The 27,326-nt window shown below is 58.3% G+C and overlaps 4 protein-coding genes across 8 annotated transcripts; 3 read left to right on the top strand and 1 right to left on the bottom strand.

Moving 5' to 3' along the window:
* The first annotated feature begins 346 nt into the window (after positions 1-346).
* Positions 347-4,988, top strand: B3GAT3 (beta-1,3-glucuronyltransferase 3). The gene is made up of 5 exons (XM_043581410.1): positions 347-524; positions 1,648-1,822; positions 3,268-3,628; positions 3,837-4,127; positions 4,484-4,988. The coding sequence occupies exons 1-5, from the start codon at positions 443-445 to the stop codon at positions 4,580-4,582; spliced, it is 1,008 nt and encodes a 335-aa protein (XP_043437345.1). The 5' UTR covers positions 347-442; the 3' UTR covers positions 4,583-4,988.
* Positions 4,989-5,137: 149 nt separating this feature from the next.
* ROM1 (retinal outer segment membrane protein 1) lies at positions 5,138-7,192 on the bottom strand. Its single transcript, XM_043581409.1, has 3 exons — positions 6,403-7,192; positions 5,763-6,009; positions 5,138-5,646 (listed from the first exon to the last, which is right to left on the bottom strand). Exons 1-3 carry the CDS (start codon positions 6,990-6,992, stop codon positions 5,428-5,430), a joined length of 1,056 nt encoding a protein of 351 aa, XP_043437344.1. The 5' UTR covers positions 6,993-7,192; the 3' UTR covers positions 5,138-5,427.
* Positions 7,193-7,465: 273 nt separating this feature from the next.
* EML3 (EMAP like 3) lies at positions 7,466-16,882 on the top strand. 4 transcript variants are annotated; one of them, XM_043581406.1, is made up of 22 exons: positions 7,466-7,834; positions 8,659-8,830; positions 8,905-9,156; positions 9,255-9,368; positions 10,411-10,478; positions 10,644-10,767; positions 10,988-11,158; positions 11,356-11,425; positions 11,512-11,622; positions 11,868-11,963; positions 12,349-12,504; positions 12,660-12,801; positions 13,222-13,373; positions 13,456-13,581; positions 13,665-13,796; positions 14,264-14,331; positions 14,835-14,923; positions 14,995-15,092; positions 15,222-15,309; positions 15,834-15,932; positions 16,326-16,346; positions 16,438-16,882. In XM_043581406.1, exons 1-22 carry the CDS (start codon positions 7,813-7,815, stop codon positions 16,794-16,796), a joined length of 2,730 nt encoding a protein of 909 aa, XP_043437341.1. In that variant the 5' UTR covers positions 7,466-7,812; the 3' UTR covers positions 16,797-16,882. The 4 variants fall into 4 exon arrangements, with proteins under 4 accessions (XP_043437341.1, XP_043437338.1, XP_043437339.1 ...); XM_043581403.1 differs by having other exon boundaries at positions 16,216-16,346; XM_043581404.1 differs by having other exon boundaries at positions 8,902-9,156.
* A 113-nt stretch (positions 16,883-16,995) lies between these two features.
* Positions 16,996-26,136, top strand: MTA2 (metastasis associated 1 family member 2). Of its 2 annotated transcripts, none has more exons than XM_043581407.1 (18): positions 16,996-17,684; positions 18,421-18,488; positions 19,380-19,473; positions 21,087-21,204; positions 21,342-21,405; positions 21,563-21,680; positions 21,979-22,081; positions 22,259-22,358; positions 22,497-22,685; positions 22,789-22,863; positions 22,989-23,047; positions 23,270-23,367; positions 23,487-23,626; positions 23,886-24,114; positions 24,318-24,407; positions 24,701-24,819; positions 24,929-25,077; positions 25,297-26,136. In XM_043581407.1, the coding sequence occupies exons 1-18, from the start codon at positions 17,657-17,659 to the stop codon at positions 25,460-25,462; spliced, it is 2,007 nt and encodes a 668-aa protein (XP_043437342.1). In that variant the 5' UTR covers positions 16,996-17,656; the 3' UTR covers positions 25,463-26,136. The 2 variants fall into 2 exon arrangements, with proteins under 2 accessions (XP_043437342.1, XP_043437343.1); XM_043581408.1 differs by lacking the exon at positions 16,996-17,684 and adding an exon at positions 17,814-17,958.
* The last annotated feature ends 1,190 nt before the right edge of the window (positions 26,137-27,326 follow it).

The raw sequence follows: 27,326 nt of genomic DNA, 5'->3' as shown, positions 1-27,326 counted from the left end.
GTTTCATTCATTTGTGTGACGAGTGTTTGTTAAACTATTACTGGGTGCTGTGACTGATAAATGAATGAATGAAAATAAGGAGGAAATCTAGACACGGACGGGCGTTCAAGGGGAAGGTTTCAACGTCGCTCCCACCAGGCTTCTGACTGCCCGCCACGCGAGCGCGACACGCCGGATATGACGTCACCCACTCCCGTGGTTCCCAGAACTAGGCTGTGGGACCGGAAATTAACCCGGGGGGCGGTGTGCAGACTGACCGGAAGTGGGCACGGGCGGGCGCTGTCGGCCCCAGCTCCCGGGAGCCGGTGGAGACGAGCGTGAGGAAGGCGGGACGCGGGGCGGGGCCGCTGCAGGGGCGGGGTCTGCAGGCTGGCGGGTGGGGGGCGGGGACCCCTCGTGTCCCCGGGACCCCGCCTGCCCGGGCGCCGGCGGCGGCACGGCCATGAAGCTGAAGCTGAAGAACGTGTTTCTCGCCTACTTCCTGGTGTCGATCGCCGGCCTCCTCTACGCGCTGGTGCAGCTCGGTGAGCGGGGCGGGGCGGGGGTGCGGCGGGCCCGTCCGAGGGCGCCAGCCGCCTTGCATCCCGCCCTGGGGATGAGCCCCCGCGCAGACACCATTCAGCCGGCTCGGCCCTCCGACAGCCCTCTGCGGCCGCCGGGCGCACTCCCCTCTCTAGAACGCACCGCGGCTTCCCACCGCACCTCGGATGAGATGCAGACTCCTTCCCAGAGTCCGCAAGGCCCCGCATGATCTGTTGCCGTCCTCCTTTCCAACCCCATCTCCTTCCCCACTCGCTCGCTCTGCTCCGGCCACACAAGCTGCATGACAGTTTCTCGAAAAGCCCACGCTCATTGCTGCTTCAAGCTCTTAACCTGTTCCTTCTGGCTGCAGTGCTTTTCTCCCAGCTCTTTCCTGGCCGCCTCTTTCTCATCCTTCAGGTTTCAGCTCAGATGTCACCGCCTCAGAGAGGCCTTCCCTGACCACCTTAGCTAGATTAACTCTTCTTTTTTTCTGGATTCTCTTTTATTCTCTATCTTAAATGTTTCCTTCGTGGCCCTTACCACAATTTGTAATGATTTTACTAATGTGTTTCTTTGCTCAGTGTCTGCCTCCTCCACTAAACTGAAAGCTCCGCGAAGGCAGGGACCATGTCTGCTTTACTCCCTGCTGTATCCCCAGCACCTAAGGCTGTGCCTTCTACGAGGAGCATTCAATAAATATTTATCCAATAACGGAATCAATGAATTTTATGAGTCTTTGGTTACATAGCCAAGGGAACAGATTGAATGTTGCCTCTTACTCGGAGATTTAGAGACCAGGCTTTGATCCTCAGGTATTTAAAAGACTGCCCTGTTTCAGGAGATTGACTTCTTTATGGCTCCAGAAGGCAACATTAGGACCAGCAGGTAGAAGGGATGGAGGCAGATGATCAGCTCGATATCGGAATGAAAGCTGCAACAGATGGGATGTATTGAAGTTGGAGAGGGCTGCTGATTGAGACCACCAGGGATGTAGAAGAGGCTGTCGGGGAAGTTGTCAGGAGATGACTGCACTGGCTAGGAGTTGAACGAGAAGGTTATGCCCCTCTGGGATGCTCAACGTGCTGTGTGTGGTTCTCTGCCCCCATCCCTGCTTCCTGGGACCAGGCCAGCCATGTGACTGCCTCCCTCCCCTGCGGGCAGCAGCAGAACAGCTTCGGCAGAAGGATCTGAGGATTTCCCAGCTGCAGGCTGATCTCCGTCGCCCACCCCCTGCCCCTGCCCAGCCCCCCGAACCTGAGGCCCTGCCTACTATCTATGTTGTTACCCCCACCTACGCCAGGTACGGGCTCTGGTACGCCCAGGAGGCCTGGCACTGGCCAGGAGGTGGGGGTTGGGGAGGGGTCTGGGGAGTCACCGGGCCAGGGGGTGTTTCTCAAACTAGGGCATGCCAAGTGACAGGATAAATGAGCCACGTCTTTCCTCAAAGGTGTGTGAGAAAATGGTTGTTTTTCCATTGAAATGGACAGGGGTACACTGTGAAATCGAATACACAGCTCCTGCCAAAGTTTAAGATAGAGCCATATAGTTTCAAAGAGACGTTGAGCTTGCCCAAGTTCACTCTCTCTCAGGGATCCTTTGGGGAGAAAGCTTGAGCACCCCTGACTCAATTGAAATAGAAAAGGCCCTGGCCTTATGTCACACCAGTTACGCCAGCTGTGATTTACAGTGTGTTTACTCTCTACCAGGCACTGTGCTAAGGGCTCTCCTTTCTTTTTTTTTTTTTAATTTTTAATGTTTATTTATTTCTGAGACAGAGAAAGACAGAGCATGAGTGGGGGAAGGGCAGAGAGAGAGAGAGAGGGAGACACAGAATCCGAAGCAGGCTCCAGGCTCTGAGCTGTCAGCGCAGGGCCCAACGCGGGGCTCGAACTCACAAACTGTGAGATCATGACCTGAGCCGAAGTCAGTCGCTCAAGCGACTGAGCCACCCAGGCACTCCTACTTTTTTTTTTTTTTTTATTAAAATATAGCTTTATTATTGATACAAACCAACTGGGGAACATGGTTTTGGGTCTGTCGCTAAAGAGCCTACTAACTCCTCCCTGGAATCAGATGGCTGACTCATCTAGGCACAGCCAGCTGTCAACCCCATCCCCTTACACACATGCAGCACCAACCCTGGGACGGACAGACTGATCTGAAGGATCAAGAAGCCTAGAAGGATAAACTGGGCCACACCTTCCCAGTTTCTTGTCTAAACTCTGGAAAATTCCCTGGAGAGGAAGGAGGCAAAGGACTCCTCTAAATACCTCTATCCGGAAACCCAAGCACAGGAGGAAGAGGACCTGGTCCTAAGGGTATTTTAGAAAGTCATTATAATTTAATCTTCAAGATGACATTGTTGTAAAGTACCGTTCATCCATTTGATAGCAGAGGAAACAGGTTTGGGGAGATCTGACCCATTTCCCCCCAGTGTCTTACCTAATAAGTAACAGAACTGGCATTCAAACCCAGAGCTGTCTGATTCCAAAGCCTGTGTCCCTTAACGTGTAGTCTCCCACAGCCAGAGCCCTTGGGTTGAGGCGAGTGACAGACACGGGCTGTACGAACAGGGGAGGTGAATGAATGCAGTGTGAAATTGACAAGCGAGAAAAGGAGTTTGGATATTGGCTGGGGAAAGACCACGGGGGATACTAGAAGGGGCTCAGGAGAAGCTATGTATGCTGGCTGGAGTGAGTAAATGGTGCCCACCCCTCGCCCTCCTCTTCATCTCTCCCCCTGCAGGCTGGTGCAAAAAGCAGAGCTTGTGCGGCTGTCCCAGACGCTGAGCCTGGTGCCCCGGCTGCACTGGCTGCTGGTGGAGGATGCTGAAGGCCCCACCCCATTGGTCTCTGGGCTGCTGGCGGCCTCGGGCCTCCTCTTCACACACCTGGCAGTCCTCACCCCCAAGGCCCAGCGGCTCAGGGAGGGTGAGCCAGGCTGGGTTCGGCCCCGTGGTGTAGAACAACGGAACAGGGCCCTGGACTGGCTCCGGAGAGGAGGGGGCGCCGTCGGGGGAGAGAAGGACCCTCCCCCAGCCGGCACCCGGGGAGTCGTATACTTTGCTGATGATGACAACACCTACAGCCGGGAGCTCTTTGAAGAGGTGAGCACCGGAGGTGGGGGGGGGGGGCGGGATCGGGAGAGAGGCCAGGCGGGGCCAGCTTTGCCTGTTGCCCTGGTTACCAGTGTTGCTCTAGGCTGCTGTGTGAGGAGGGGGAGCAGTGGGCCAGAGTGACCCCAGCGGTCCTTCCTGCTGCTCCCTTGTCCCTGGGCCACCCCGTGTCTGTTTCGTCTCTTCTGACCTCTCATAGATGCGCTGGACCCGTGGTGTCTCAGTGTGGCCTGTGGGGCTGGTAGGCGGCCTGCGATTTGAGGGCCCTCGGGTACAGGATGGCCGGGTTGTGGGCTTCCACACGGCATGGGAGCCCAACAGGCCCTTTCCAGTGGATATGGCAGGATTCGCTGTTGCCCTGCCCTTGCTGTTGGCAAAGCCCAACGCCCAGTTTGATGCTACTGCTCCCCGGGGCCACCTGGAGAGCAGTCTCCTGAGCCACCTCGTGGATCCCAAGGACCTGGAGCCGCGAGCTGCTAACTGCACTCGGGTAAGGGATGAAGGTGGGCAGAACTCCGGCTTTGGGATATGGCAAGGTGATGGGGGGAAAGTGGAGTAAGGCCTTGGGGAGGAGGATCACAGGGTGGGTGTTTGAACCACGAGGGACCTTCCAGGGCCCGGACTCAACCTTGCCGACAGCACTACTGCAGGGGAAGCTGGGAGCCAGGGAAGGAAAGCGGTCCCCTGGGCACCCATGTAGCACAGAGCGGGTGAGGGGCCTCTATTTTAGAGGCACTAAAGCCTCCTGCCATTCACGCTTTGGAGCCAACGCTGTGTGTGTAGAGGGGGTGAGTGGGTCCACTCTACACAGAGGGCCCAGTTCTAACCGAAAGCCTCCTGGGACAGGTTCTGGTGTGGCATACGCGGACGGAGAAGCCCAAGATGAAGCAGGAGGAGCAGTTGCAGCGGCAGGGCCGAGGCTCAGACCCAGCTGTCGAGGTGTGATGGCAGGCCCCACCCTGACTACCACCTCCTCAGGCACAGACCTGGCGGACTGGGCCCCTGGCCTGCCCAGGATCCGGGTTTTCCTAGTCCTGACCCCTCAGAGCCGGGGCGGTGGCCCCTCTGCCCCCTCAGCCCCAGGGCATGGCCCAGCTGCTTCGCCCCTCCCCCAGCCTGCCATGTGGCACTGCCCACAGGCTGGGGACAAGCAGCCCTTGTATTGAGCCAGGTCAGCCCTGTCTGGGGCGGAGCAGAAGGACAGGCACTCAGGAGGGAGGGCTGCTGAGCAACCGGGCAACTCACTGGGGCTGGGCATGCCCTGGGGGGCTGGAGGAGCTGGGCTGGACCCTCCCCACCTGAGCATGCTGACCCCCTCTCCTACCTCCAGAATAAAAGATCTCAAGCTGGAGGGGCCTGTGGTTTCCTTCATTCCACACATTCTGGCTCTTGCATTTGAGATCCTTCCCAGAGTCGAAACCCAGGAGTCCTGGCTTCTCTATCAGACAGAAATCAATTCTCCCAGGGCCCCCCAACCCCCTTGAAAGGAAGATCGGTGGCTTCAGTGCAAAAAGCTTTATTGAGTCTCTGTGCCAGGAGCAGTCGCCAGCCCTTCCCGTGTCGCTTTCCCATCACCCTGTGTTTTCTCTGTTCCCCGCTGGTTCCAGCCGCAGGGGCTAAGCCCCGGCCACCTAGTTTTCCTGCCGCCCCCAGTCCAGCTCGGTGACTATCCTTAACCCCGCTAATCCCAGGGACCCCCCCTCCCCCACCTGGAGCCTTGGTATGGAGTTGTGAGGTTTTCAGTGTTTGTCCATCCCTCCCCTTCCCCCCTCCCATTCCCCATCAGGCCACTAGGCCTCAGGTGGACCCTCCTTAGGAGGTGCCTCTTCCGGTGGGGTCTCCTCAGGTGCCGGCCTGTGAGCCACCCCTCCCTGTCGCCACGCTGTTTGCAGCATGTCCTTCAGCCCGCTGGGAAAGAGGTAGCCCTGGGTCTCTCCCTCCCCATCGATGACTCCTCCGAGCCCCTCCAGTGCTGTCTGCAGGTACCGCAGGCCCAGGAGCACCAGAGTCTGGGGGAAAAGCAAAGGGAAAGAGGTCAGTGAGGGTCCACCGCCCCGGGGGGCCAGAGCTGGAGGCAGCGAGGAGGCCCAGGTGGAGGCAGCCCTCAGACACTTTGCTGACTCACCTGCAGCAGGAAGGTGACAGCCAGCATGCTGCCCAGCGTGCTCGCCAAACCCTGCAGGTGCCCCAGCAGCACCCCGTGGCATCCTTGCGCCCAGAGGTTTAGGTTGGGCTGACGGGGATCAAAGAGCGGGTGGGCATGGGGGTCTGAGAGCCGGCTTTGCAGGCAAGGTCTGGGTGAGTGGGGGTTGCAGCAGGAGAAAGGGACACCGTCGATCAGATACAGGCCTTCCACGTTGCTCTGGATGCGGCTGCAAAGGGAGGGGACAGGGGAGTTAGGGCGCCTGGAAGTCGAGGCCTGGAGGAAAGGCTGCCGGGCACAGGAATGGAGAAGGGAAACAGGAAAAAGACCTCCACTGACTGGTTTGCTGTGTGCCGGGCGTGCATAATTCATTTATCCTCACAATAAGTCTGTAAGATCGGTCCCATTAGCTCCATTCTACAAATGAGGAAATGGGCCCAGAGCTGTTTGGTAACAGGCCCTGGGTCACACACCTGATAGAATAGCAGATCTGTAACCCATTCTCTCGATCACTAGGCTCTATTTACTTCCTATCTGGGTAAGGTGGGTTTCAAGGGATGGGGAGGAGGAAAAGGAGGGGAAGGAGGCCAGGAGGAGGGGGGCGGGGGAATAAGACACTCACTCCACCACGTCCTGGTCATTGGGATCCAAGTAACGGCTGCTGACCCACTGGACCCCAAACCAATCCTTGTACCCGTGGCGCCCGCAGCAGTGGTGCCTCAGCTGCAGCTCATCCAACAGCCGTTTGGCATGACAGTGTCCGGGCACCTCTGTGTCTTTGTAGTGAACCAAGGCAGTCCCCAGGCCCTCCTCCAGCCCTGTGTCCAGACTCCCAGGTAAAGCCAGGGCCAGTCCCAGGGCCAGGACCAGAAGACCCCCGCCCCCAGCAGTGCCAACCACGAGCAGCGGGCCTAGGACCTTCCGCCAGGGAGGGTATTGAGCTGCGTCCAGACTGGCCCTGCTGGTCCCTGCACCCACCAGTCCTGTGCCCAAAGCCACCGCACCAGCTGCCAGGGCAACCCGGGGCAGGGCAGCAAATGGGCAGGAGGGAGCCAAGAAGGTGCTGAGGTGCCACAGCTGGACCTGGAGGTGCCCGCTATAGAGGAGGGTGAGGCCACCGGCCAGCGCCAGCAGCCAGGAGAGGAGCCAGAGCCCCTGTGCCAGACGGATGCGGGGCTGGAGGGGCAGCACCAGGGGCAACACCGGCGCCATCTCCCATCTCTGCCCAAGGGAAAGCAGAGCTCTCAGGGACTAGGGTTGGCCGGCGCAGGGTGCTGAGTCAGCCCAGCCCGGCTTGAGCTGGGCTAATGCCATCCTGACCCCAATACCCTGGGAATCCTCCCACCCCCATCCTTAATAACCCGCTGCCCTGGCCCCTGCCAGCCCCAATTCGAGATGCCTTGGCCTTGCCCCTTAGGAAAAGCCCCGCCCCCGGGCTAAGGGCCCATTTCATGACCCCGCCCCTGCCCCCTCGCGGAAGTGGGGAGGGGCCGGTCGGCTCTGCCCCTAGGGGCTAGGGGCAGGGACTCCGGGACCAGAGAGGACCCCAGGGATTCAGGGGGCGGGGATCCCGGAAAGGCCTGGAGGGCGGAGGCCCAGAGGGGGTCCGGGGGGTCAGCGGGTTAGCCCAGCCCGGGGACTGAGCCGCGAGGCCCGGACAGGGAGGGGTTACCAGGCGGCCCGGCCCCCCCCACCTCGTCCCGCCCCCCCTCCCGCGCTTCCTGGCGGCTCCGCGTCCGGCGCCTGTTTGTGCCGCGGCGCTGGGGCCCCGGACGGCCCCGCCACCCCACCCCCGGGAGCCGAGAGCGGCCCCGGGAGAGTCCGAGGCCCCGGCGGGTCCTGGAGCCTGCCGCCCCCGCTCCACAGCGCCCCCTCCAGGCCCTTTCCCCGCGCCCGACAGCGCCCCCGGGGGGTGGCACGGCACCCTTGCGCGCGCGCCCCGGGGTGCTTCCCCTTCCCCTCTCCCTGGCCATGGCCCCGGCGGCTTAGAAGCCTCCTCCGCCGCCGCCGCTCGGAGCAAGCCGGGGGCCGGATGGACGGGGCCGGGGGGCCCGGTGAGTACGGGGCGGGGCGGGCGGCGTGCCCCTTCCCGGAGCGCCGGCCGGTCGGCCGCTGCCAGTGCCCGACGGCTGTCTGGCGGCGTCCCCGCGTGCTCCTCGGCCTCAGGGGTTCTGAGCATCCTCCACTGTTCCTCAGGTCGCTCTCCCTAGTTATTTGGATCTCCTACTGTCATTTCGAACTTCCTCAACGTCATCCTATTCCCCATGTTATTCTGGGCCCCTCGATGTTTCTCTGCCCCCTATGTTATTCCGGGCCTCTTCTCATGGTCTTTCGGGTCGTTTTACTTCTGACCCGTTACCCTGGGACCTTCACTATGACTCCGTCTCCACTGATACCCTCTCCTGTCATTCTCGATCTCTCCTCCTGGTCCTGTGAGCCCTCAGATGACTGTACTCTTCGGGGCGCCCTCTTCCTTTCGCGCCCCCTTCTCCGTTTCTCTGCCTGCCTTGGAGACCTGAGCTTTGCTCTGGGGTGGGCCGGCATCCCGCGCCGGCGCTGCGCCTCCCTCTGTGGTTCCCACGTTCCTGGGCAGTACTCCATATTTTCCCCCTGGTACTCCATGGTACTCCCTGTCTTTGCGGAGGTTGAGACAGCAGCAGGAAGGGAGCCTTGCCAGGCTCCTCGCCTGCCCTGCCAGAAGGAGGCCCTTGATTCTCTACCACCCGCCTCCTCCCCTCCGGGCCAGCCTCCAAGCCCGGGGCTGCTTGAAGGGGGTAGTCCTATCGGACGAATGCAAGGTCGGAGGGGAGTCAGAATCCCCTCAGCCCTTTTCTTGAGGGGGTGGGTACATTCTGAGTGCTTCTTGCCCTTTCCCCAGGTGAGGGCCCTGCTCAGGAGGCCCTGCAGTCCTTGAGCCGGCGGCTTCAGGTGCAGGAGAAGGAGATGGAGCTGGTTAAGGCGGCCCTGGCAGAAGCCCTCCGCCTGCTGCGGCTGCAGGCGCCCCCGAACTCCCTGCAGGACCCTGGCGCCCCAGCTCCTACAAGGGACAGGTAGGCAGGTTGTCACGCCCTCTTCTTCCGAGGGCCTCTGGGGGCATCAGGTTGACTCACTGTCTCCCCAGCAGCCCTGCAGCCCCCCCAGGACTGCCACCCACGTGCAGCCCCTCCTTGGTGAGCCGGGGCACCCAGACGGAGACAGAGGTTGAGATGCAGCCGTCCCCTGGACCCCCTGTCCTGAGCAATGGGCCCCCAGCCCCACAGGGGGGCAGTGAAGAGCCTAGTGGGACCCAGTCTGAAGGAGGGGGCAGCAGCAGCAGTGGTTCCCCTGGCCCCCCAGGGATCCTCAGGCTTGTGCAGCCCCCACAGCGCGTTGACACGTAAGTGTCCTGTGGCAGGGGCCAGGAGGGCCGGCGGGGGGACTGGGAAGCGTGAGGAGAGGGAACGATCTTTACCAGCTCACTATGCTCCTAACCAGGCCACGGAGAAATTCTTCCTCCTCCTCATCCCCCTCAGAGCGGCCTCGGCAGAAACTCTCCCGGAAGGCAGCTTCCTCGGCCAACCTGTTATTGCGGTCAGGGAGCACAGAGAGGTGGGCGAGGCTCCCGCCACCCCCAACCCGCCCCACCCCACGCTCAGGCTCTCGACTTTCCACATCCCTCACCTCACTTCCCTGGGTGGGGTGGGGGGACCTCATCGCCCAACAGGAAGAAAGGAACAAGCCCCCCAGGGGCGCCTGCTGTGTACCCGGCACTGTGCTAAACCCTCGCCCTCCTCCATCTCATTCAGTTCCCACGACACCCTTGGGGGGTAGGTGGTCTCATGCTGTTCATTGTCCAGGCGAGGAAGCAGGCTCAGAGAGGGTAAGTCATTTGTCTCGGGTCACACAGCCAGAACTAGGATCTGAACCCTCCTCTCCCTGACTTCGGTTCCATCATATCACCACATACCTTCCAGGATTCCGAGAGGTACCAAAAAGCTCTCGTGATTTTCCTGGATGACCGTTTTCAGAGTTTTCCCCCCACCGCCCCTCACCGCCCCCCACCCCACCCCCAACCAGGCTTTATTTCTACAGAGCAAGGGGAAATTCTAGTGGCTGAACATAGTTGTCTCAGAGTCTGTACAGGCCCCAGGACACCTGAGCGTTCATTCTAGCCATGTCCTCGGTTTCCCCTGTATTCTCAGAAGAGAAGTCACTACGTTTTTGATCTAATGACAGCTATCTGTGGAATTCACCTGTTACTTTCCCCTTGAGAGATAAAGACTTTCTTGCTGACCTCCCAGATCCCTGAAAGGCAGGGCTGGTGTACATTCTGGATTCACTTTGGCCCCCTTTTACCGATGGAGAAATGAAAAGGTCAACCAGAAGCCTGGTAGTCTAGAGGAAAGGGCTCCCCGCCTGACATGCTGCCGCACTGGCTCTGACAAGCTTTATGGCCTGAATCTTCTCATCTCTTACATGGAGCTGAGAGTCCCCATCTACTCTGGGGCCCCGAATGCTCCGAATGCAAACTAAAAGCCTGCAGAGATGACTCTGTAGGTCTCTGGAGTAACCTCCTTTCTTGTGTCCTGCACTTCCCCACTTAGGTCTTGGGCCCTGACCCCATCCCTCTGCTTTTCTCTCTTCCCAACAGCCGTGGGGGGAAAGACCCCCTCTCCAGCCCCGGGGGTCCTGGGTCTCGGAGAAGCAACTACAATTTGGGTACGTACAGAGGAGTGAATAACTTGGATGACAAAGTTAGGGTTTGGGCGACAGCCCTGAGAGCTATTTTGGGGGACCTGTGAGGTGTGGTGGGTAGAGTTCTGCTCTGGCTTTCCTGGAAGGGAGGCTGCAGGGTGGTGGTTGACACCCCCCTTTTCTCTGTAGAAGGCATCTCAGTGAAGATGTTCCTTCGCGGCCGCCCCATTACCATGTACATCCCGTCTGGCATCCGCAGCCTTGAGGAGCTGCCCAGCGGCCCACCCCCGGAGACCCTCAGCCTTGACTGGGTGTATCCTGCCCCCTCCAATCCCCCAGGAACCACCTTAACCATCTTGGGAACCCCCCCTTCTTTATGGTTTCCCCCTGGACCTGCGGGATCAGGGAGCCCTCTGAATCCTCCCCTCCCATCCTCTGCCGATGGTGCTGCCAGCCAGAAGGTCTTCCGTTGCCCCCTCTTCCTCATTCTGCCCTTGATCTGACCCTTTCCTTGACTGTGATCCCCACTCCAGTTACGGGTACAGGGGTCGTGACTCCCGCTCTAATCTGTTTGTGCTGCGCTCTGGGGAGGTGGTCTACTTTATCGCCTGTGTGGTGGTGCTGTACCGGCCCGAGGGAGGCCCAGGGGGTCCTGGAGGTGGCGGCCAGCGACATTACCGGGGCCACACGGACTGTGTTCGATGGTGAGGGGCCTGGGACCTGGGAGTGGGCGGGCGGCTCTAGGCGCGGGGATGGTGGGCTTGGCAGGAGCAGGGTCTGGGTCGGTGTGGAGGAGCAGGAGAGTAGAGTCGCCTTGCTGCTCTGCAAGCATGGAGAAGGTGTCCTGAGGGGTCTTGAGAGACCGACCCCCTTCCCTAGAGTGTCTCCTCCCCCCACTTAGTCTGGCCGTCCACCCCGATGGTGTTCGTGTAGCCTCAGGACAGACAGCTGGAGTGGATAAAGATGGAAAGGTAAGACCAAAGCCCAACACCAGGCAGACAGGCTGAAATTCCAGCCTGCCTTTCCTTCATACCCCTGACCCCTTCTCCTCTCCCAGCCCCTGCAGCCTGTGGTTCACGTCTGGGACTCAGAGACACTGCTGAAGCTGCAGGAGATTGGACTGGGGGCCTTCGAGCGGGGCGTGGGAGCCCTGGCCTTTTCAGTTGCGGTGAGCTGACCCCAAAGCCTCTAGACCCCCATCTTCCTTGCCCAGGAACCTCATTCTTGTACTTCACCGGGAAGCCTCAGAAGTTCTGACCTTCCTGGACCTGGCTCCGCCGGTTCTCCTGAGAAAGGAGCAGGTGTCCCCTTCTCCTGCCCGCTCAACTTGTGATGGCAGCCCTTGCCTAATGACCATGAACCCACAGACTTCTAGGCCTCACTCGGCCCCTCCGATGTGTCCCCCATTCTCAGGATCAGGGTGCTTTTCTTTGTGTGGTGGATGATTCCAATGAGCACATGCTGTCCGTGTGGGACTGCAGCCGGGGCACAAAGCTGGCTGAGATCAAGGTGAGGAGTCCAGGCGGCCTGGCGGGGCACCGTGGTTAGGGACCTGGGGGCAGTGAAGTATAGAGAGCTGCAGACTTACCCATACGTTGACTTCCTTTCTGGCTGGGTCACCTGGAGGAAGCCCCCTAGCCTCTCTGAGGCTGTAAACGGGGATTTCAGAAGTTCTGGCTTCCTGAGGGATAATGTCTTCGGCATTAGGGTGGTTCTGGCATCGTGAGTGACAGGGAGGGGTGCCCTGAGGGGACCAGGGTCTGGGTCCAGAAGGAAGGCTTGTCCTCGGGTTTCAGGATATCAGCAGGCCGGCTGTCAGGCTGCAAACTGAAGAGTCAAGTCAAGTGAAGGTGCTCAGGGCTTGGGGTGGCTGAATCTGGTATCTTCCCTTCAGAGTACAAATGACTCAGTCTTGGCCGTTGGCTTCAGCCCTCGCGACAGCAGCTGCATTGTCACCAGTGGGAAATCGCATGTCCACTTCTGGAACTGGAGTGGAGGAGCAGGGGTTCCTGGGAACGGGACTCTCACCCGGAAACAGGGTGTCTTTGGGGTGAGGCGTGGATGGGTGTGGGGTGGGGGGGGGGGAGGACAGAGTGGAGATGGAAGTATTGGTCTGAATACCTTAGACCCTGATACCACCCAGCTGGCAAGGGTCTGTGACTTTCAGTCTTTGGCCTTCCCTTTGATCTCTGCTCTCTCCCCTAGAAATACAAGAAACCCAAGTTTGTCCCTTGCTTTGTGTTCCTCCCGGATGGGGACATTCTTACTGGGGACTCAGAGGGGAACATTCTCACCTGGGGACGGAGCCTCTCAGATGCCAGGACCCCAGGCAGGGGTGGGGCCAAAGGTATGTGGTTGGAGGTGGCACCTGGGAAGTCTAGTACCCCAGAGGGTGTCTGTGGGAAACAGAGGATTTTCCTTTTTCTTTTTTTTTTAACCATGAGAATTGATAGATCTCTGTGGACCCTCTAGAAAGGCCGGCTGGAAGGGTAGGGGCGACACGGCTGGGGCTTTGGAGTCTGCCAGATCCTGGGTTCAGATTCCAGTTTTGCCACTAGTTGTGTGGCCTTTAGGAAGTTACCTCACTTCTTTGAGCCTCGGTTGTTCAGTCTGTAAACTGGGTAAAATAATAGCTGAGGATCAGAGATCACATTCAGTAGGTGCTCAGCGGCTAGGAGTTATTATTGTGTTGTGACGGCCAAGGCTGCCTCTGTTCCCCACTTCCCTGTACCCCCACAGCCTGACCCACTCGTGACTTTGCCAACAGAGACCTATGGGATTGTGGCCCAGGCCCATGCTCACGAAGGTTCCATCTTTGCCCTGTGTCTCCGGCGGGATGGGACTGTACTGAGTGGTGGCGGACGGGACCGCCGGCTGGTCCAGTGGGGGCCGGGATTGGTGGCTCTCCAGGAGGCTGAGGTGAGGGCTAGCCTGGGGTCGAAGGAGGGAGTGGGGAGAGGAATGGCCAGGGGGCCCCTGACTTCATGCCACCGTTCTGCAGATTCCTGAACACTTTGGGGCTGTGCGGGCCATTGCTGAGGGGCTGGGCTCCGAGCTGCTGGTGGGAACCACGAAGAATGCATTGCTGAGGGGAGATCTGGCGCAGGGCTTCTCCCCTGTAATCCAGGTTGGAGGGCCAAGGGCTCCAGGGAGGAGGGTGGGAAGTGCTACTGAGGAGGGGCAGAGGTAACAGCCCGTGATCTGCTGCAGGGTCACACGGATGAGCTCTGGGGGCTCTGCACACATCCCTTCCAGAACCGTTTTCTCACCTGTGGCCATGACCGACAACTCTGCCTGTGGGATGGGGAGGGCCATGCCCTGGCCTGGAGCATTGACCTCAAGGTAGAGCCCCGTGTCCCTGGGTCCCCAGTGCCACACCCACCATGGCTTCTGTGGACACCACTCCTCCCCCAGCATCCCTCTTCCTTCTCCCCAGGGGCAGCCACTTTGTACTGGTATGGCTGTGTTGGCTACCAAAATCTGCATTCTTCTGTGCGGATGCCTCCAGTGTCCCCTAGGCACTGTCCCCTCCCCCTTACCCCCAAACCCCCAGACCTCCCTTTGATCCAGCAACAAATGGTTAATCTCTGGCACAGCCTCCTAGCTCAGTTCTGGTTGTTAAATATGTTGAGTATCGCCTAGTTTAGGCTCCAGTGACACCCTGCCTCCACCCCAGGTCTACTGCCCCTCTCCTCCCTGTCTCATCCTTGGGAGGAGAAGGCTTTGGTGTTGCCAACATGACGAGGTGTCTGTCCGGGAACCTTCACTAGAAAGGCATCTTCCTGAATTCACCTTCTCCCCCCTCCCAGGAGACTGGTCTCTGTGCTGACTTCCACCCCAGCGGGGCAGTTGTGGCCGTAGGACTGAACACAGGGAGGTGAGAGGAGCCAGGATTCCTGGGAGGGGAAAGCAGGAGCTTTGGGAAGGGCCCCTGATAATGGGGTGGCAGGGCAGGAGTGTGGCTCAGGAGCCCCAACCGCACCTTCTCGTTTCTCAGTGCTTTTCTCTGCAGCCCGGGCCTCCCCTGCTCTGCCTGTGGCAACTGTCATCACATCCAACCACTCTCCCCTCTGAGCCTGGGAGTGGCAGCTTAGGATAGAAAAGCTGTGGGGGGTAGGAGGGACATGGGAGAGCCTGACACAGGGAAGTGACAGGCTTACAGACTCCATAAGGTTCCTGTATTCTTTTCTTAGAGGCATCAGAAGCCCCTCACCCTTTCTCTCTCCTTAGCGTCTTCCGATTTCCTGGCATAAGAATGCAGCGGCAACCTGTCTACATCACAGCCTTTCTGTTGGCGTCTCTGACGCTCTCCAACTTGCCAACCCCCACGTTGCCCAGGATGGGTAACCTCACACCTGCTTTCCACCCCCTCCCTTCCAGGTGGCTGGTTTTGGACACAGAGACCAGAGAGATCGTGTCTGATGTCACTGATGGCAATGAGCAGCTCTCAGTGGTCCGCTACAGCCCAGGTGGGAGCCACCCCCACCCTGGACCCAGACCTGTCCCTGGCCCTTCCCTCTCTGAGTGACTGTCTTTATAGATGGGTTGTACCTGGCCATCGGCTCCCATGACAACATGATCTACATCTATAGCGTTTCCAGTGAGGGTGCCAAGTCCAGCCGCTTTGGCCGCTGTGTGGTGAGGAAGCCGGGGTGGAGGGTGGGGCATTGCCATAGCAGGTAAACTGGAAGGGCTCTCATGCACTAAGGGGGACCTGGGGATGGGAAATGGTAGCTACATTTTTAGTCTCTTGACCCTTGCTCCCAGGGTCACTCCAGCTTCATCACTCACCTTGACTGGTCCAAAGATGGGAATTTCATCATGTCCAATTCTGGGGACTATGAGATCCTTTACTGTGAGTGGCTGTAGGGGAAAGCATGGGGAATGGGTAATCGGCTGGGTTTTGTTTCGGGGTGGGAGGCTCCTGGTTGGGAGGGGACGAAGAGTATGTAGGGAGCTCCAGGTAGAGATGGGGCTGAAGTGGAGTTGGAATTGTTCAGGTAGGAGAAATATTGTGAATTGAAAAACCCTACACAGTTTTACACCATGCCTTTCCCCACGAGGACGTGAGGGAGTTGAGGAACGTACTAGGAAAAGATTGTTTAGGACAAGTTTCTCAGCAGGTGTGGAGGAATTGACTTAGCTAGGGAGGAAGAACTGATGAGAAGCTGTTAGGGGAACTTCAGAACTTCAGGATTCAGGAAGTGCATGGGGCTGGGTTTTGCCCTGGGCTGAGGGCTACCAAGGTGACCAGATCACATGCCATTACCTCAAGTTAGTCTTTCCAACCTACCCTTCCCGGTCAGTGGGTCGGTGGGTCGGTGTCTTGCCAACCGAGGGCAGGGGGAGAGCTGAGTTGGGTGGGTTCCCTCCCCCCAGGGGACGTGGCTGGAGGCTGCAAGCTGCTGAGGAATCGCTATGAGAGCCGAGACCGGGAGTGGGCCACCTACACCTGCGTGCTGGGCTTCCATGTCTATGGTGAGCAGGGCCTCTGAACCTTGCCGGGTGGGGTGTGCGGGGTAAGGTGGAGCGCGCACTGGGCTCGGAATGCTGGGCATGTGTCAGAGGGGTGGGTGTCAAGAAACCGGCAGATCCAGCCCAGGAGGCCCCTCTGGCCCTCGGTGGCTGCCGGGACCGGGAAGGATTGCCTGGAACGCGGCCGGTGGGCGGCCTCGGCTGCCTGACCGCCGGAAACGGTGCGGAGCCTGGGCCGTGGGTGGCCGCGGGGAGGAGGCCATACTGAGGCCGGCTGCTGTGCTAGGCGTGTGGCCAGACGGCTCGGATGGCACCGACATCAACTCCCTGTGCCGCTCCCACAACGAGCGAGTGGTGGCCGTGGCCGACGACTTCTGCAAAGTGCACCTGTTCCAGTACCCGTGCGCGCGCGCCAAGGTGAGGCCTCCAGGGGCCTCTGGGGCCGGCCGGGCGGGGGCCGGGTCCAGGGCTCCCCGGCCACCGCAGCTCGGTCTTCTTTCCCGCCCAGGCTCCGAGCCTCGTGTACGGCGGCCACGGCAGCCACGTGACCAGCGTCCGGTTCACGCACGACGACTCGCACCTCATCTCGCTGGGCGGCAAGGACGCCAGCATCTTCCAGTGGCGAGTGCTGGGCGCTGGGGGCGCGGGGCCGGCGCCCGCCACGCCCTCTCGAACCCCCTCCCTGTCCCCCGCCTCCTCTCTCGATGTCTGACCGCTGCCGCTGCCGGAGGGGAGCCACCGGCCCTGCGGCGCGGCCCTGCCCACCCGAAACCCCCAGGACCAGGGGCCGACTTTTCCTCGACTTCGAGACATTCCCGATCGCGCGTTTCCCTGGAGGGGGCGAACGGCACCCCGCACACACTGTAGAGACCCGCTGGCTGAGCCGGGCAGCCCCAGCCTGGGCCCTGACTCCTGCCGCCTGCTGAGGGGCAATAAACCAAAAGCAAAGTCGCCTCCCAGTCCTTTTGTGGGGCGCGGCTGGGCGCCTCCGGGGCCCTGTGGGGGTGGCGATGAAGGAAAAGAGGAGTTTGGAAGGAGTAGGGGAGCGTAGGCCACTCATGCAAATAACAGGCAAAGCCGCTTGCAAATAACCCGGCGGAGCGCAAAGGCGCGCGAGTCTTTTCGCGGCCGCAGGCGGAGTTGAGGGGCTCCGGCGAGGAGAGAGTTAAGCCCAACACCTCTCCCGCCCTCGGAGGAGGGGCCGAGCTGCAACGGAAATAACCGAGCGCCGGGCCGCCGTTGGCCGGAGGGAGCCGAACCTTTTCCGGAAGTAGCCGATCTCTGGGGTCTCGCTCTCCGACCTGAGCCGAGCGCCGGGCCTTGTTCTCCGGATCGGCCGAAGGTGTTCCGGAAGGAGGCGAAACCCAAGGCGGGCAGGGCAAGCCTTCCCGGCGGCCGGCAGATCCCAACGTCTGGTGGGGCTCGGCGAGGGCGGGGAGAGTCAGAACCTGGCTCCGGTCCGGCGGGAGCCGAGCTTGTTCCGGAAGAGGCCGAGCGGACCGGCGCTGGCCTCGGCGTCCCGGGCGTGAGGCGGTAGCTGCGGCGGCGACAGCGCGGGCCGGGATGAACCGCGACGGCTGAGGCAGCGGAGGTGCCGGCTGCGCGGGCCCGACCGAGACTTCCGCGAAGCGCCAGCCCCGCGCTCGGGGCTTCGCCTCGAGCCGAGCCCTGCCCCCGCGAGCCTCCCGGACCCCTTTGTGCGGCCGGAGGCGGCGGCGGGAACGGCCATGGCGGCCAACATGTACCGGGTGGGGGGTGAGTACCGGGGAAGGGGCTGCGGGGCCCGGGGCGGGAGAAGTCGGGGACCGGGGCTGGAGAGGCTCGGCACCCGGCAGCGCGGGGAGCCGCGTCCGGGGCGGCGTGGTCCCGAGCGCGGACCGGAACCGGAACCGGGAGGACGGGGAGCGAGGGTGCGGGGACCGCGACGCGGCCGGGCGCCGAGGCCCCCTGGAGAGCCTGCGGGCTGCCCCGACGGCACTCTCGGGGCTGCGTCTGGGGCCCCGGGTCGGAAGTGGGGCCTGGGAAAGTGGTGCGGAAGGAGCTGACAGGGCAGGCAGGGGGCACCAAGGGCCGAGGCGTCCGCTCTGCCGCCTGAGCGGGACCGCCGGGAGGTTTCCTCTCCCCCGGGGCGTTATTGTGCGCCTGGGTTCGAAAAGGCGAGGGCACTAGAGCGAACAATTGCCGATGCCGGGGTGCAACTCCATCGCTGAATTGTGGGGACTGCAGGGGGACCCCCTGTTTCTTGTCTCTTCGCTGAGGCTCACTTTTGAGAGAAAGATCTGATATTAGAACTCGGTGGTCAGGGGTGGTGGTGGCGGGGGGGAAACCCCTCATTTTCTCGTAGTCTCTCTACTTCCACATTTCAGCGTTCTCTCTACCTGGACCCTTATTCTTTTGGTCCCCTCAGGCCTCTTTTCTCTCTGACCCTGGTGCTCTGGCTTTCCCATCTCCTCCTCTGATCTTCCCGGTGCTTCCCCACCCCCTCCTACAGATTACGTCTATTTTGAGAACTCTTCCAGCAATCCTTACCTGGTTAGACGGATTGAGGAGCTCAACAAGGTGAGTGGAGCATAGTCCCACCCCTGCCCCTTCGGGTACCTCCCTCCCTCTAGGGGGTCTTTTTTTTTTTTCTGAGGTCACTAACTTCAGATGGAAGAGAGAGAGATCCAGAGAAAAACCAGCCCTAATCCTAAGTGCCCATTCATATTCATTCATTCATTCATTTATTCATTCAGTGTATTCAGGAAAGGCTTTTGAGAGCTAGGTGGGAGCTTTCCTGTTCCTTGTCTTGGGGGCTAAGGAAGGGGAAAGTCTAGGGAAAAAAAGTTTGGAAGTTGTCCTTAAATGTGAGTCTCTTTATTTGTAATTTCTTTGGGTGTCTGGGTGGCTCAGTGGGTTGAGGGTCCGACTCAATTTTGGCTCAGGTCATGATTCCAGGGTTGTGGGATGGAGACTTGAGTTGGGTTCCATGCTGAGCGTGGAGTCTGCTTGAGATTCTCATTCTGTCTCTCTCTCACCACCTCCCCTCTCCCTGGCTCACATGCTCTCTCTCTCTTAAAAAAAGAAAATCATAAAAAAAAAAACAAAACCCTCATAGTTTCTTGGGTTTTTCTATTTACACCCCATAGAAACTACTTCATGCTTAGTTTCTTCTTCATGTGTTTCCACTTTATTTTTTTTTTTTAATTTTTTTTTTAACATTTATTTATTTTTGAGACAGAGAGAGACAGAGCATGAACGGGGGAGGGTCAGAGAGAGGGAGACACAGAATCTGAAACAGGCTCCAGGCTCTGAGCTGTCAGCACAGAGCCCGACGCGGGGCTCGAACCCACGGACCGTGAGATCATGACCCGAGCCGAAGTCGGCCGCTTAACCGACTGAGCCACCCAGGCGCCCCATGTGTTTCCACTTTAAAACAACCCATTTTAACCGCAGTTTTCCCCCCCTTAGACAGCAAATGGAAACGTGGAGGCAAAGGTTGTGTGCCTTTTCCGGCGAAGGGACATTTCTAGTAGCCTCAACAGCCTGGCTGATAGCAATGCCAGTGAGTGTCTTCGTACCCCCACCCCACCCCCACCCTCCCTGTCTCCCCCTTCCCATGATCTGAGGTCTGGGCATGTCCCTGCAGGTGTTTCCCCTGGTAGCATGCCCAAAGCCCGGGTGTGAGTTTGGGGGTGGGAAATGCCTGGTCTACAGAAGGAGGCCTGTTTTTACACGTTGGGGTTGGAAGCAGGGTGGAGAGACGATGATAAGGAAAGCCAGAATATGACTTGTGTGGGAGTGTGTGTATCTGAACGATAGGTGGAAAAGAGATGATAGTATTTAAATAGGGGAGGAAGAAGAGCTGTAGAGAAGCAGGACCCTTGAGGGACGGTTTTGGGTACATTGGGACAATGGATGGTGATTGTAAAGGTCAAGGTGAAGAGGAAGAGGTTGTACTTAGAAGCTTGCAGGACAGGGAAGCAGCCTAATTTTGTGGTCGCGAGGTAGCGAGAATACATTGAAAGGGCAGAATAGGAAGCTCGGAAAGTTATCTTGCCCTTTTTTGCTCTTTCCTACCTCTTCTGTCCTTCTCCAATCCATTTTATATCGTTCCCTTTTGCCTTGTCTTCCTTCTCTTTATGATTTTTATCTTTTTTAAAAAAAATTGTCTCCTGTTTTCCTTAGTTGATTTTCCCTTTCCTGCTTTGGCTTTCTTTCCTCTTTCTCTTGTTCCTCCTTCTTAAATTATTTTCCTTATTTCAGGCTGCTTTGAGCACGAAGGGGTTAACAAGGAGCTAGGCCTACCAAGTTCCCTGGCCCTCTGGGGTTTCCAGCCCCATCTGGCAGGGGCTGACCTTGGCCTTGTCCAATCAGAAGGGGTGGGGGGTGTGGTCCCCCCTTGCCTTAGCACAGGGTTTCTGCACAGGGTTTCCGGAGCACACAGGCGAGGGGTGGAGCCCGCTGCACCCCCACCCCCCTTCTCCCTGAGGTTGGGAACAATGCACCAATGAGCCTGGGCCTGTGGCTCTCCTGCCCCCTCCCACTTTGGGTGGCACTCAGCCAAGTTAACCCTTCCCACCAGGGTTTCAGGGCAAGTCGCAGCTCCTGGGAAGGAAGGTGTTGGCACTGGCTTGGGAAATCCTGTCCTCGGAAGCCCCACAAACTTAGTAGTCAAGTGGACAGCGAAGGATTGTTACGGTTGCCTGATGTTTAAGAGCAAAGAGTCTCCTGAACTCTGAAAAGCAAAACTAGTAAACACAACCTTATGTGACAGTTGTTCACCATATTGGGTTTCTGAACCTCAGGCTGGTTTCGCAGGAGAGACGAGTGTGATGTTCCTGCTGGGCCTAGTGTGGGCAGATTTGTGCTTTATGAGTGGCATCTGAGCATTGGTTACCTGGGTTTGGGATGGGTTTCTGTGGCATTCTTTGTACTCTCAGCAGCTGTTCCCAAGGCACTGGTGATGGGGAGCTGGGAGGACCGGAACAGCAAGAGAGGGCTAGGAGGAGAGGGCTCAGTGGGGAAGCTGGTGGCTGTAGGTATAAACGGCAGATGCCTGGGGAATGTGAAAAAAAACTAGCTGGGATAGGAAGTGTTTTCCCCGGGTCAAAGTTTCCAAGGTGGCTTCTTGCTGAATTAGTTTCTGACTTGACTTCTTCCTCCTTAATCTCCCAGGGGAGTTTGAGGAGGAATCAAAGCAGCCAGGGGTGTCAGAGCAGCAGCGACATCAACTGAAGCACCGGGAGCTTTTTCTTTCTCGGCAGTTTGAATCGTTACCAGCCACCCACATAAGGTATAGGACAATCGGGGCCACTGTGGCCGGTGTGCACTTCTTTAGGAGATGGAGAGGAGGGGCGTGGTGGCATAATGGAAGTGCTGTGGAGAAGGAATGAGGAGCTTACCTAGGGTTTTCGGACCTCTGTCCTGTAGGGGGAAATGCAGCGTGACCCTCTTGAATGAGACCGACATCTTGAGCCAATACTTGGAAAAGGAGGTGAGAAAGAGGTGTGGGGGGAAAGAAGGAGGGGAGTGGGTGTGCCCAGAAGGCCAGAGGAGAGTAGGACTGGAATGAGGTTCCGGTCCACAGACCGCCTGTCATGGGAACGCTGGATGCTCCCCACCGCCTGCTTACCTTTTCTTCCTGGCTCCAGGACTGCTTTTTTTACTCACTGGTGTTCGACCCCGTGCAGAAGACGCTTTTAGCCGATCAGGGGGAGATCCGAGTTGGTTGCAAATACCAAGCCGAGATCCCAGATCGTCTGGCAGAGGGTAAGCAACAGGACGGAGCGTGCGGCCCCTGAGTCATGTAACGTCGTAGTCGCTGTGAATGGCGTGCTGCGGAGTCATAGGCTCCACGGCCTTCACGGCTCTGTGCCATCGCCCTGACAAGCTGGGACCTTGGGAACCTGCAACGGGCCAATGGGCACAGTCGGGAAGAAAAGTCCGAGAGTTGAGGTGGCTGATAGAATCCACGCCAGAGGCACGGGGGGAGCGAGGTGCTGTTGTGTCAAGGCACCTATTGTTCTCCTTTCCCTCTCCCTGATGTTGCCATTGCCCTGTTCCCCAGGAGAATCTGATAATCGGAACCAACAGAAGATGGAGATGAAGGTCTGGGACCCGGACAACCCTCTCACAGACCGGCAGATTGATCAGTTTCTCGTGGTGGCCCGGTGAGGGGTGGGTGGACGGGCAAGACGGGCTGGGGGCGGTGTGGACGCTCTGCATCGAATTCTCAGAGCTGGACTAGACTGGTTGTTTTGGCCTGCGTGGTTTTCCTTATCTGGCTTAGTTCCTCAGCTCACTCATGCTTTCTTGTCTCTCTCTTGACTTCTTAATATCTCCCTTAGGGCCGTGGGGACCTTCGCAAGAGCGCTAGATTGCAGCAGCTCCATTCGGCAGCCGAGCCTGCACATGAGTGCAGCTGCTGCCTCTCGAGATATCACGCTGGTGAGCAGAGGTTGCTGGGAAGTCGGGCAGGCTGGGCTCTGTGGGGACCTGCAGAGCCTGGGGACAGAGGAAGGGTCTCTGAGAAGCCCGGTGTGGAGGGTCTCAGGGCATCCGCATTGTTTCCCACCTTCCCGGTAGTTTCATGCCATGGATACGTTGCAGAGGAACGGCTACGACTTGGCTAAGGCCATGTCGACCCTGGTGCCCCAGGGAGGCCCGGTGCTGTGTCGGGACGAGATGGAGGAGTGGTCGGCCTCGGAGGCCATGCTGTTTGAGGAGGCCCTGGAGAAGTACGGCAAGGATTTCAATGATATTCGCCAGGATTTTGTAAGTGGACGGGGCTGGGAGGAGAGGTGGAAGAGACGACAGGTGAGGGAACGGGGACCCGGAGCCAGATGCCAGCTCAGCTTCCTTCCCTCTGCCTCCTTAGCTGCCTTGGAAGTCACTCGCCAGCATAGTCCAGTTTTACTACATGTGGAAAACCACAGACCGCTATATTCAGCAGGTATGGGCTGGGCTGGGAAGGCTGGACCAGGGGCCTCCTGCTCACCCCTGCCTTTGAAGTTGATGACATCGTCCTGTGGAGGTGCTCTGATCCTTCTCTTTCTTCCTTTTTTCCCCTTCTTGCAGAAAAGATTGAAAGCTGCTGAAGCAGACAGCAAACTGAAACAAGTCTATATCCCCACCTAGTAAGTGTGGTAGGTGGGGGAGGCTGGCATGTTTTCTTTTTCTCCCTCCCCGCCCCCGCCCCCCCCCCCCCCCCCCCCCCCCCCCCCCGGCAATGCTTTTCTCAGTGATTGGTGGTGACCACGGCAGGAGTCAGGGTCAGAGGGTCAAATGATCGGGAGGAGGTGGACGTGGATTCTCTTTCTTGACCGGTTCCTGGTTTCTCCCCACACCGTTCCTGTCAGTACTAAGCCAAATCCTAACCAGATCATCTCTGTGGGCTCGAAACCTGGCATGAATGGGGCTGGATTCCAGAAGGGCCTGACTTGCGAGAGCTGCCACAGTGAGTTTCAGGGAGGGGCAGGGATGTTGAGGGGGGTGAGGTCTTCTCTGGGCCAAGGACCTAAGGGGCTCACGTGGCATATTTGTCCCAAACTCCCCCTTTTCTCCATGTTCCTGCAGCCACACAGTCTGCCCAGTGGTACGCCTGGGGCCCACCCAACATGCAGTGCCGCCTCTGTGCTTCCTGTTGGATCTACTGGAAGAAGTATGGGGGACTGAAGACCCCGACCCAGCTTGAGGGGGCTGCCCGGGGCACAACAGTAAGGACTGATGGGGAATAGGTAGGGGAGAGCAGTAAGCATAGTGATGTGAGCTTCAGGTGAAGGCCAGAACCTTAAAAGGTGGTTTGATGTGTGTGGGGTTGGGGAGGTGGTGCTTAGTGGTGGTTGGGGAGACGGGTGGTTGGGATGGTAGTAAAAAGATCAGGCGGGAATAAACTGCTTTTTGCAGAGAAGGAAGGAAACAAGGGAGCCTCAGTGCCCATCCGTGTTCTCTCTTTTTCCTATGTCTTTCTTCCAGGAGCCACACTCGAGGGGTCATTTGTCTCGACCTGAAGCCCAGAGTCTCTCCCCCTATACGACCAGCGCCAACCGGGCCAAGCTACTGGCTAAGAACAGGCAAACATTCCTGCTTCAGACCACAAAGCTGACCCGTCTTGCCAGACGCATGTGCAGGGACCTGTTACAGCCGAGGAGGGCTGCCCGACGACCCTATGCCCCTATCAATGCCAATGCCATCAAGGCAGAGTGTAAGGGCAGGAGCGGTGGGGCTAGTGGCAGGCCTGGGTGCTCTGGCCAGAAAGCAGAGCAGAGACCAGTGTTTCTCTGGAGGTTTAATGACCACAGGGACAGCAGGCCACAGCGGTTTGGTAGGAGATTAGATGTGGCTCCTGGCCGTAGGAGAGGCCTGAGTAGTGAAGCCCCTTCAGAAGCTTTCATCTTTGCTCTCCAGGCTCCATTCGACTTCCTAAGGCTGCGAAAACTCCACTGAAGATTCACCCTCTGGTGCGGCTGCCCCTGGCAACTATTGTCAAAGATTTGGGTATGGGATGGGGAAACCAGACTGTGGGTATGGGATGGGGAACCAGTTAGATGGTTTCAGGGTCTCTGTCATCCTTTTACTATCATAGTCCAAAGAGATTTAGTTTAACAAACTGTACTCCTGTAGGTTAATAATGGTTTTCATAGGCTGTCCAATATTACCATGGTGAGCTAAGGCCACATTCCTGTGGTAATTGCCAGACTGCTTTTGGGGATGCCCAGGGAAACTACATACAGAAGAGAAAACATGAAATTTCTCCAAGTTTTTTCCTGTTTTTTTTTTTTTCTTGGCAGTGGCCCAGGCACCTCTGAAACCAAAAACACCTCGGGGTACCAAGACACCGATCAACAGAAACCAGCTGACCCAGAACCGGGGTCTGGGGGGCATTATGGTGAAACGGGCCTATGAGACTGTGAGTTGACAGCCGGAGTGGGCCAGGCCGATTGGGTGGGCTTTTTTTTCTGATAGGGATCTGTGAGCCCTCTCTCATTGTGCTGCCTGCGCCCACCCCTCCTCTCCAGATGTCAGGAGCCGGGGTCCCCTTCTCTGCCAATGGAAGGCCTCTGGCCTCAGGGATTCGTTCAAGCTCACAGCCAGCAGCCAAGCGTCAGAAACTAAACCCGGCTGATGCTCCCAATCCTGTGGTGTTTGTGGCCACAAAGGATACCAGGTAGGGAGCCCACCCACCGTAGGAGGGGCTGAGAGGTTGATAACCCAGGTTGGTGGCTAAGGACAATAGGAATTCTGAACAAGACCAGCTCCAGAAGACTGGGCACGGGGTGGGGGTGCCAGGAAAGAATGGGCCAGAAGGCACACTATGGCATGGAATGGGGAAGGGGGTTTACCTTGAGGGTCCTAGCCTTCATTCCACTCTTCTTTTCCTGGCCAGGGCCCTGCGGAAGGCTCTGACCCATCTGGAAATGCGGCGAGCTGCTCGCCGGCCCAATTTGCCCCTGAAGGTGAAGCCACCACTGATTGCAGTGCGGCCCCCGGTCCCACTATCTGCACCGTCACATCCTGCCAGCACCAATGAGCCTATTGTCCTGGAGGATTGAGCGTCTGCGGGGAGGGAGGGAGGTGGGCTGAAAGCTAGAGGGTGGGTGCCCAGGGCACCCACCCTCCCTTCCCTCTAGTATCGAAGGGAATGAGGAGTGAGGGAGGGAGGGAGCAAGTGTGTGTCCTTGGAGGGGTCGGGCGCCCTCTGGTGTTACCACTTGCGAGGCTCGTCCCCTTCCCATGCTTCTCCATGCCTGGTGGTGGAGGACACACTGCAGGAACTTGGTCCATTGTGGGAACCTAGCCTGTTTTGGGGGGTAGGACCCACAGTTGTCTTGGACAGTTTTGGGGGGAGGGTTTTTTAATTTTTTAAAAATTTTGCCTCCCTTTTCGAAAGGGGATGGGGGAGGGGAAGAGTAAATTGATAGGAGGTGGTGGTACCTGGTTGGGGGAGGGGGGCATGCACTGCCATGACTGCCATGTCTATATCTTTTTTTTTTTCTAATGGGGGTTTCTCTTCCTGTCCGGTGTCCGGACTTTCCTAATTGGAGTTTGAGGCCCCTAAGCTGGTATCAGCCCCAGCCCATGCTCTCTCTTTTCCTTCCCTCGCCTTGTCCCCTCTGCCTTTTGTACGCCAATTCTCAGAAATAAAGATCTTTTGTCCGTTTTTTTAACCTCGGATTCTGTAATTGGTTCTTATAGTAACAAATAAAAAGCTGTTTTCTTCAGCTTCTCCCGGCTCAGCTGTTTTCTGCCATGGCGGGGGGGGGGGGGGGGGGGGGGGGGGGGGGGAGGGTGGTGTCTTCAGTTGGAATAAAGGACAAAGGGATAAGAAAGAAGATACAGATGGTGCTTGCCCTGGGAGCAGCTTTCTGAGATAGGCAGCATGGACAGGCAGACTGTTCCTGCTAGCTTTCTTGGAGGACCCAAACTGCTCCCCAGCTCCCTGTGGTGCTGGAACTCGAGCTCCATCTTGGTACAGATTCACTCAAAACAGAATCAGCTGACTCTCTGGTTGGTGGCTTCCACAGGAAGGGAGGCGTGAAGGTGCTTTTTCTTCTATTTCCCAACCCTTAGCTCTCAGGAAATTCTGGGAGTTGCTGGAAGCCCGGGAAGATGTAGCCTACCTTGGGGGGGGGGGCGGTACTGCAGTATCTTACCACCCAGCTCTGTGGTTTATTTGCACAAGTTGCCACTTCAAGGATTCCCAAGACCAGCCTCAGTAACTGCCTTGGCCTGAGGTCCACTCTAGTGTTGTCTCCTGTCTTTTTGGGTTTGGGAAACAAGCCTGAGCAGGGCCCAACAGGAGGAGCACCTTCGGAGAGTGCATAAGAGGTTAAGCCTGTTGTACGTGTTCCTTCCACACTTTAGAGATAGGGGAACAGATTCAGCAGTTGGGACTTTGCTTAAGGTTTCGGATCTTGAGATGTCTGCTTCAGGTCCAGGGCGCTTTCCGCAGTCCGAAGCTGTGCGCTGACAGCCGCAGCAGGAACTGCTTAGCCCATCTGAGAGTCTTCTCCACGTCATGTTCTCTGTCCCCAGGGCCTCCCCAGCTCCTTTACTCTCCCCATTCTGAGCTTACACCCCGGCAGTATCGGGAGAAACTGACCACTCTACCAGTCTGGGGAAAGAAGCATTTTTTTCCCTCCAATGTCTCCACTCAGCTGTCACATGGTAGGTTCCATCGCCTGCCTTGAAGGGGGCCGGTGGCTCTGGCGCCTCGTGAGTACACTTCACGCAGCCCACTATTGCGGAAGGAAAGCCTGACTCACCGGGACCGCAGCGATCTGGCTGTGGCTGAGTGGAGTCTAGAGGGTGCCCACAGGGGCAGAGCTCCCCAACCAGGGCTAGGAAGTGGTCCCTGAACGCCCATTTTAGGGAAGGACAGAGGGCAGAAGGAGAGAGTAACAGCCCTAAGGAACT

The sequence above is a fragment of the Prionailurus bengalensis genome, chromosome D1, assembly GCF_016509475.1.
Source record: "Prionailurus bengalensis isolate Pbe53 chromosome D1, Fcat_Pben_1.1_paternal_pri, whole genome shotgun sequence".
NCBI classification, from domain to species: Eukaryota; Metazoa; Chordata; class Mammalia; order Carnivora; family Felidae; genus Prionailurus; species Prionailurus bengalensis.
The sequence above is the reverse complement of the archived record's forward strand: the minus strand, read 5'-3'. Positions and strand labels throughout refer to the sequence as shown.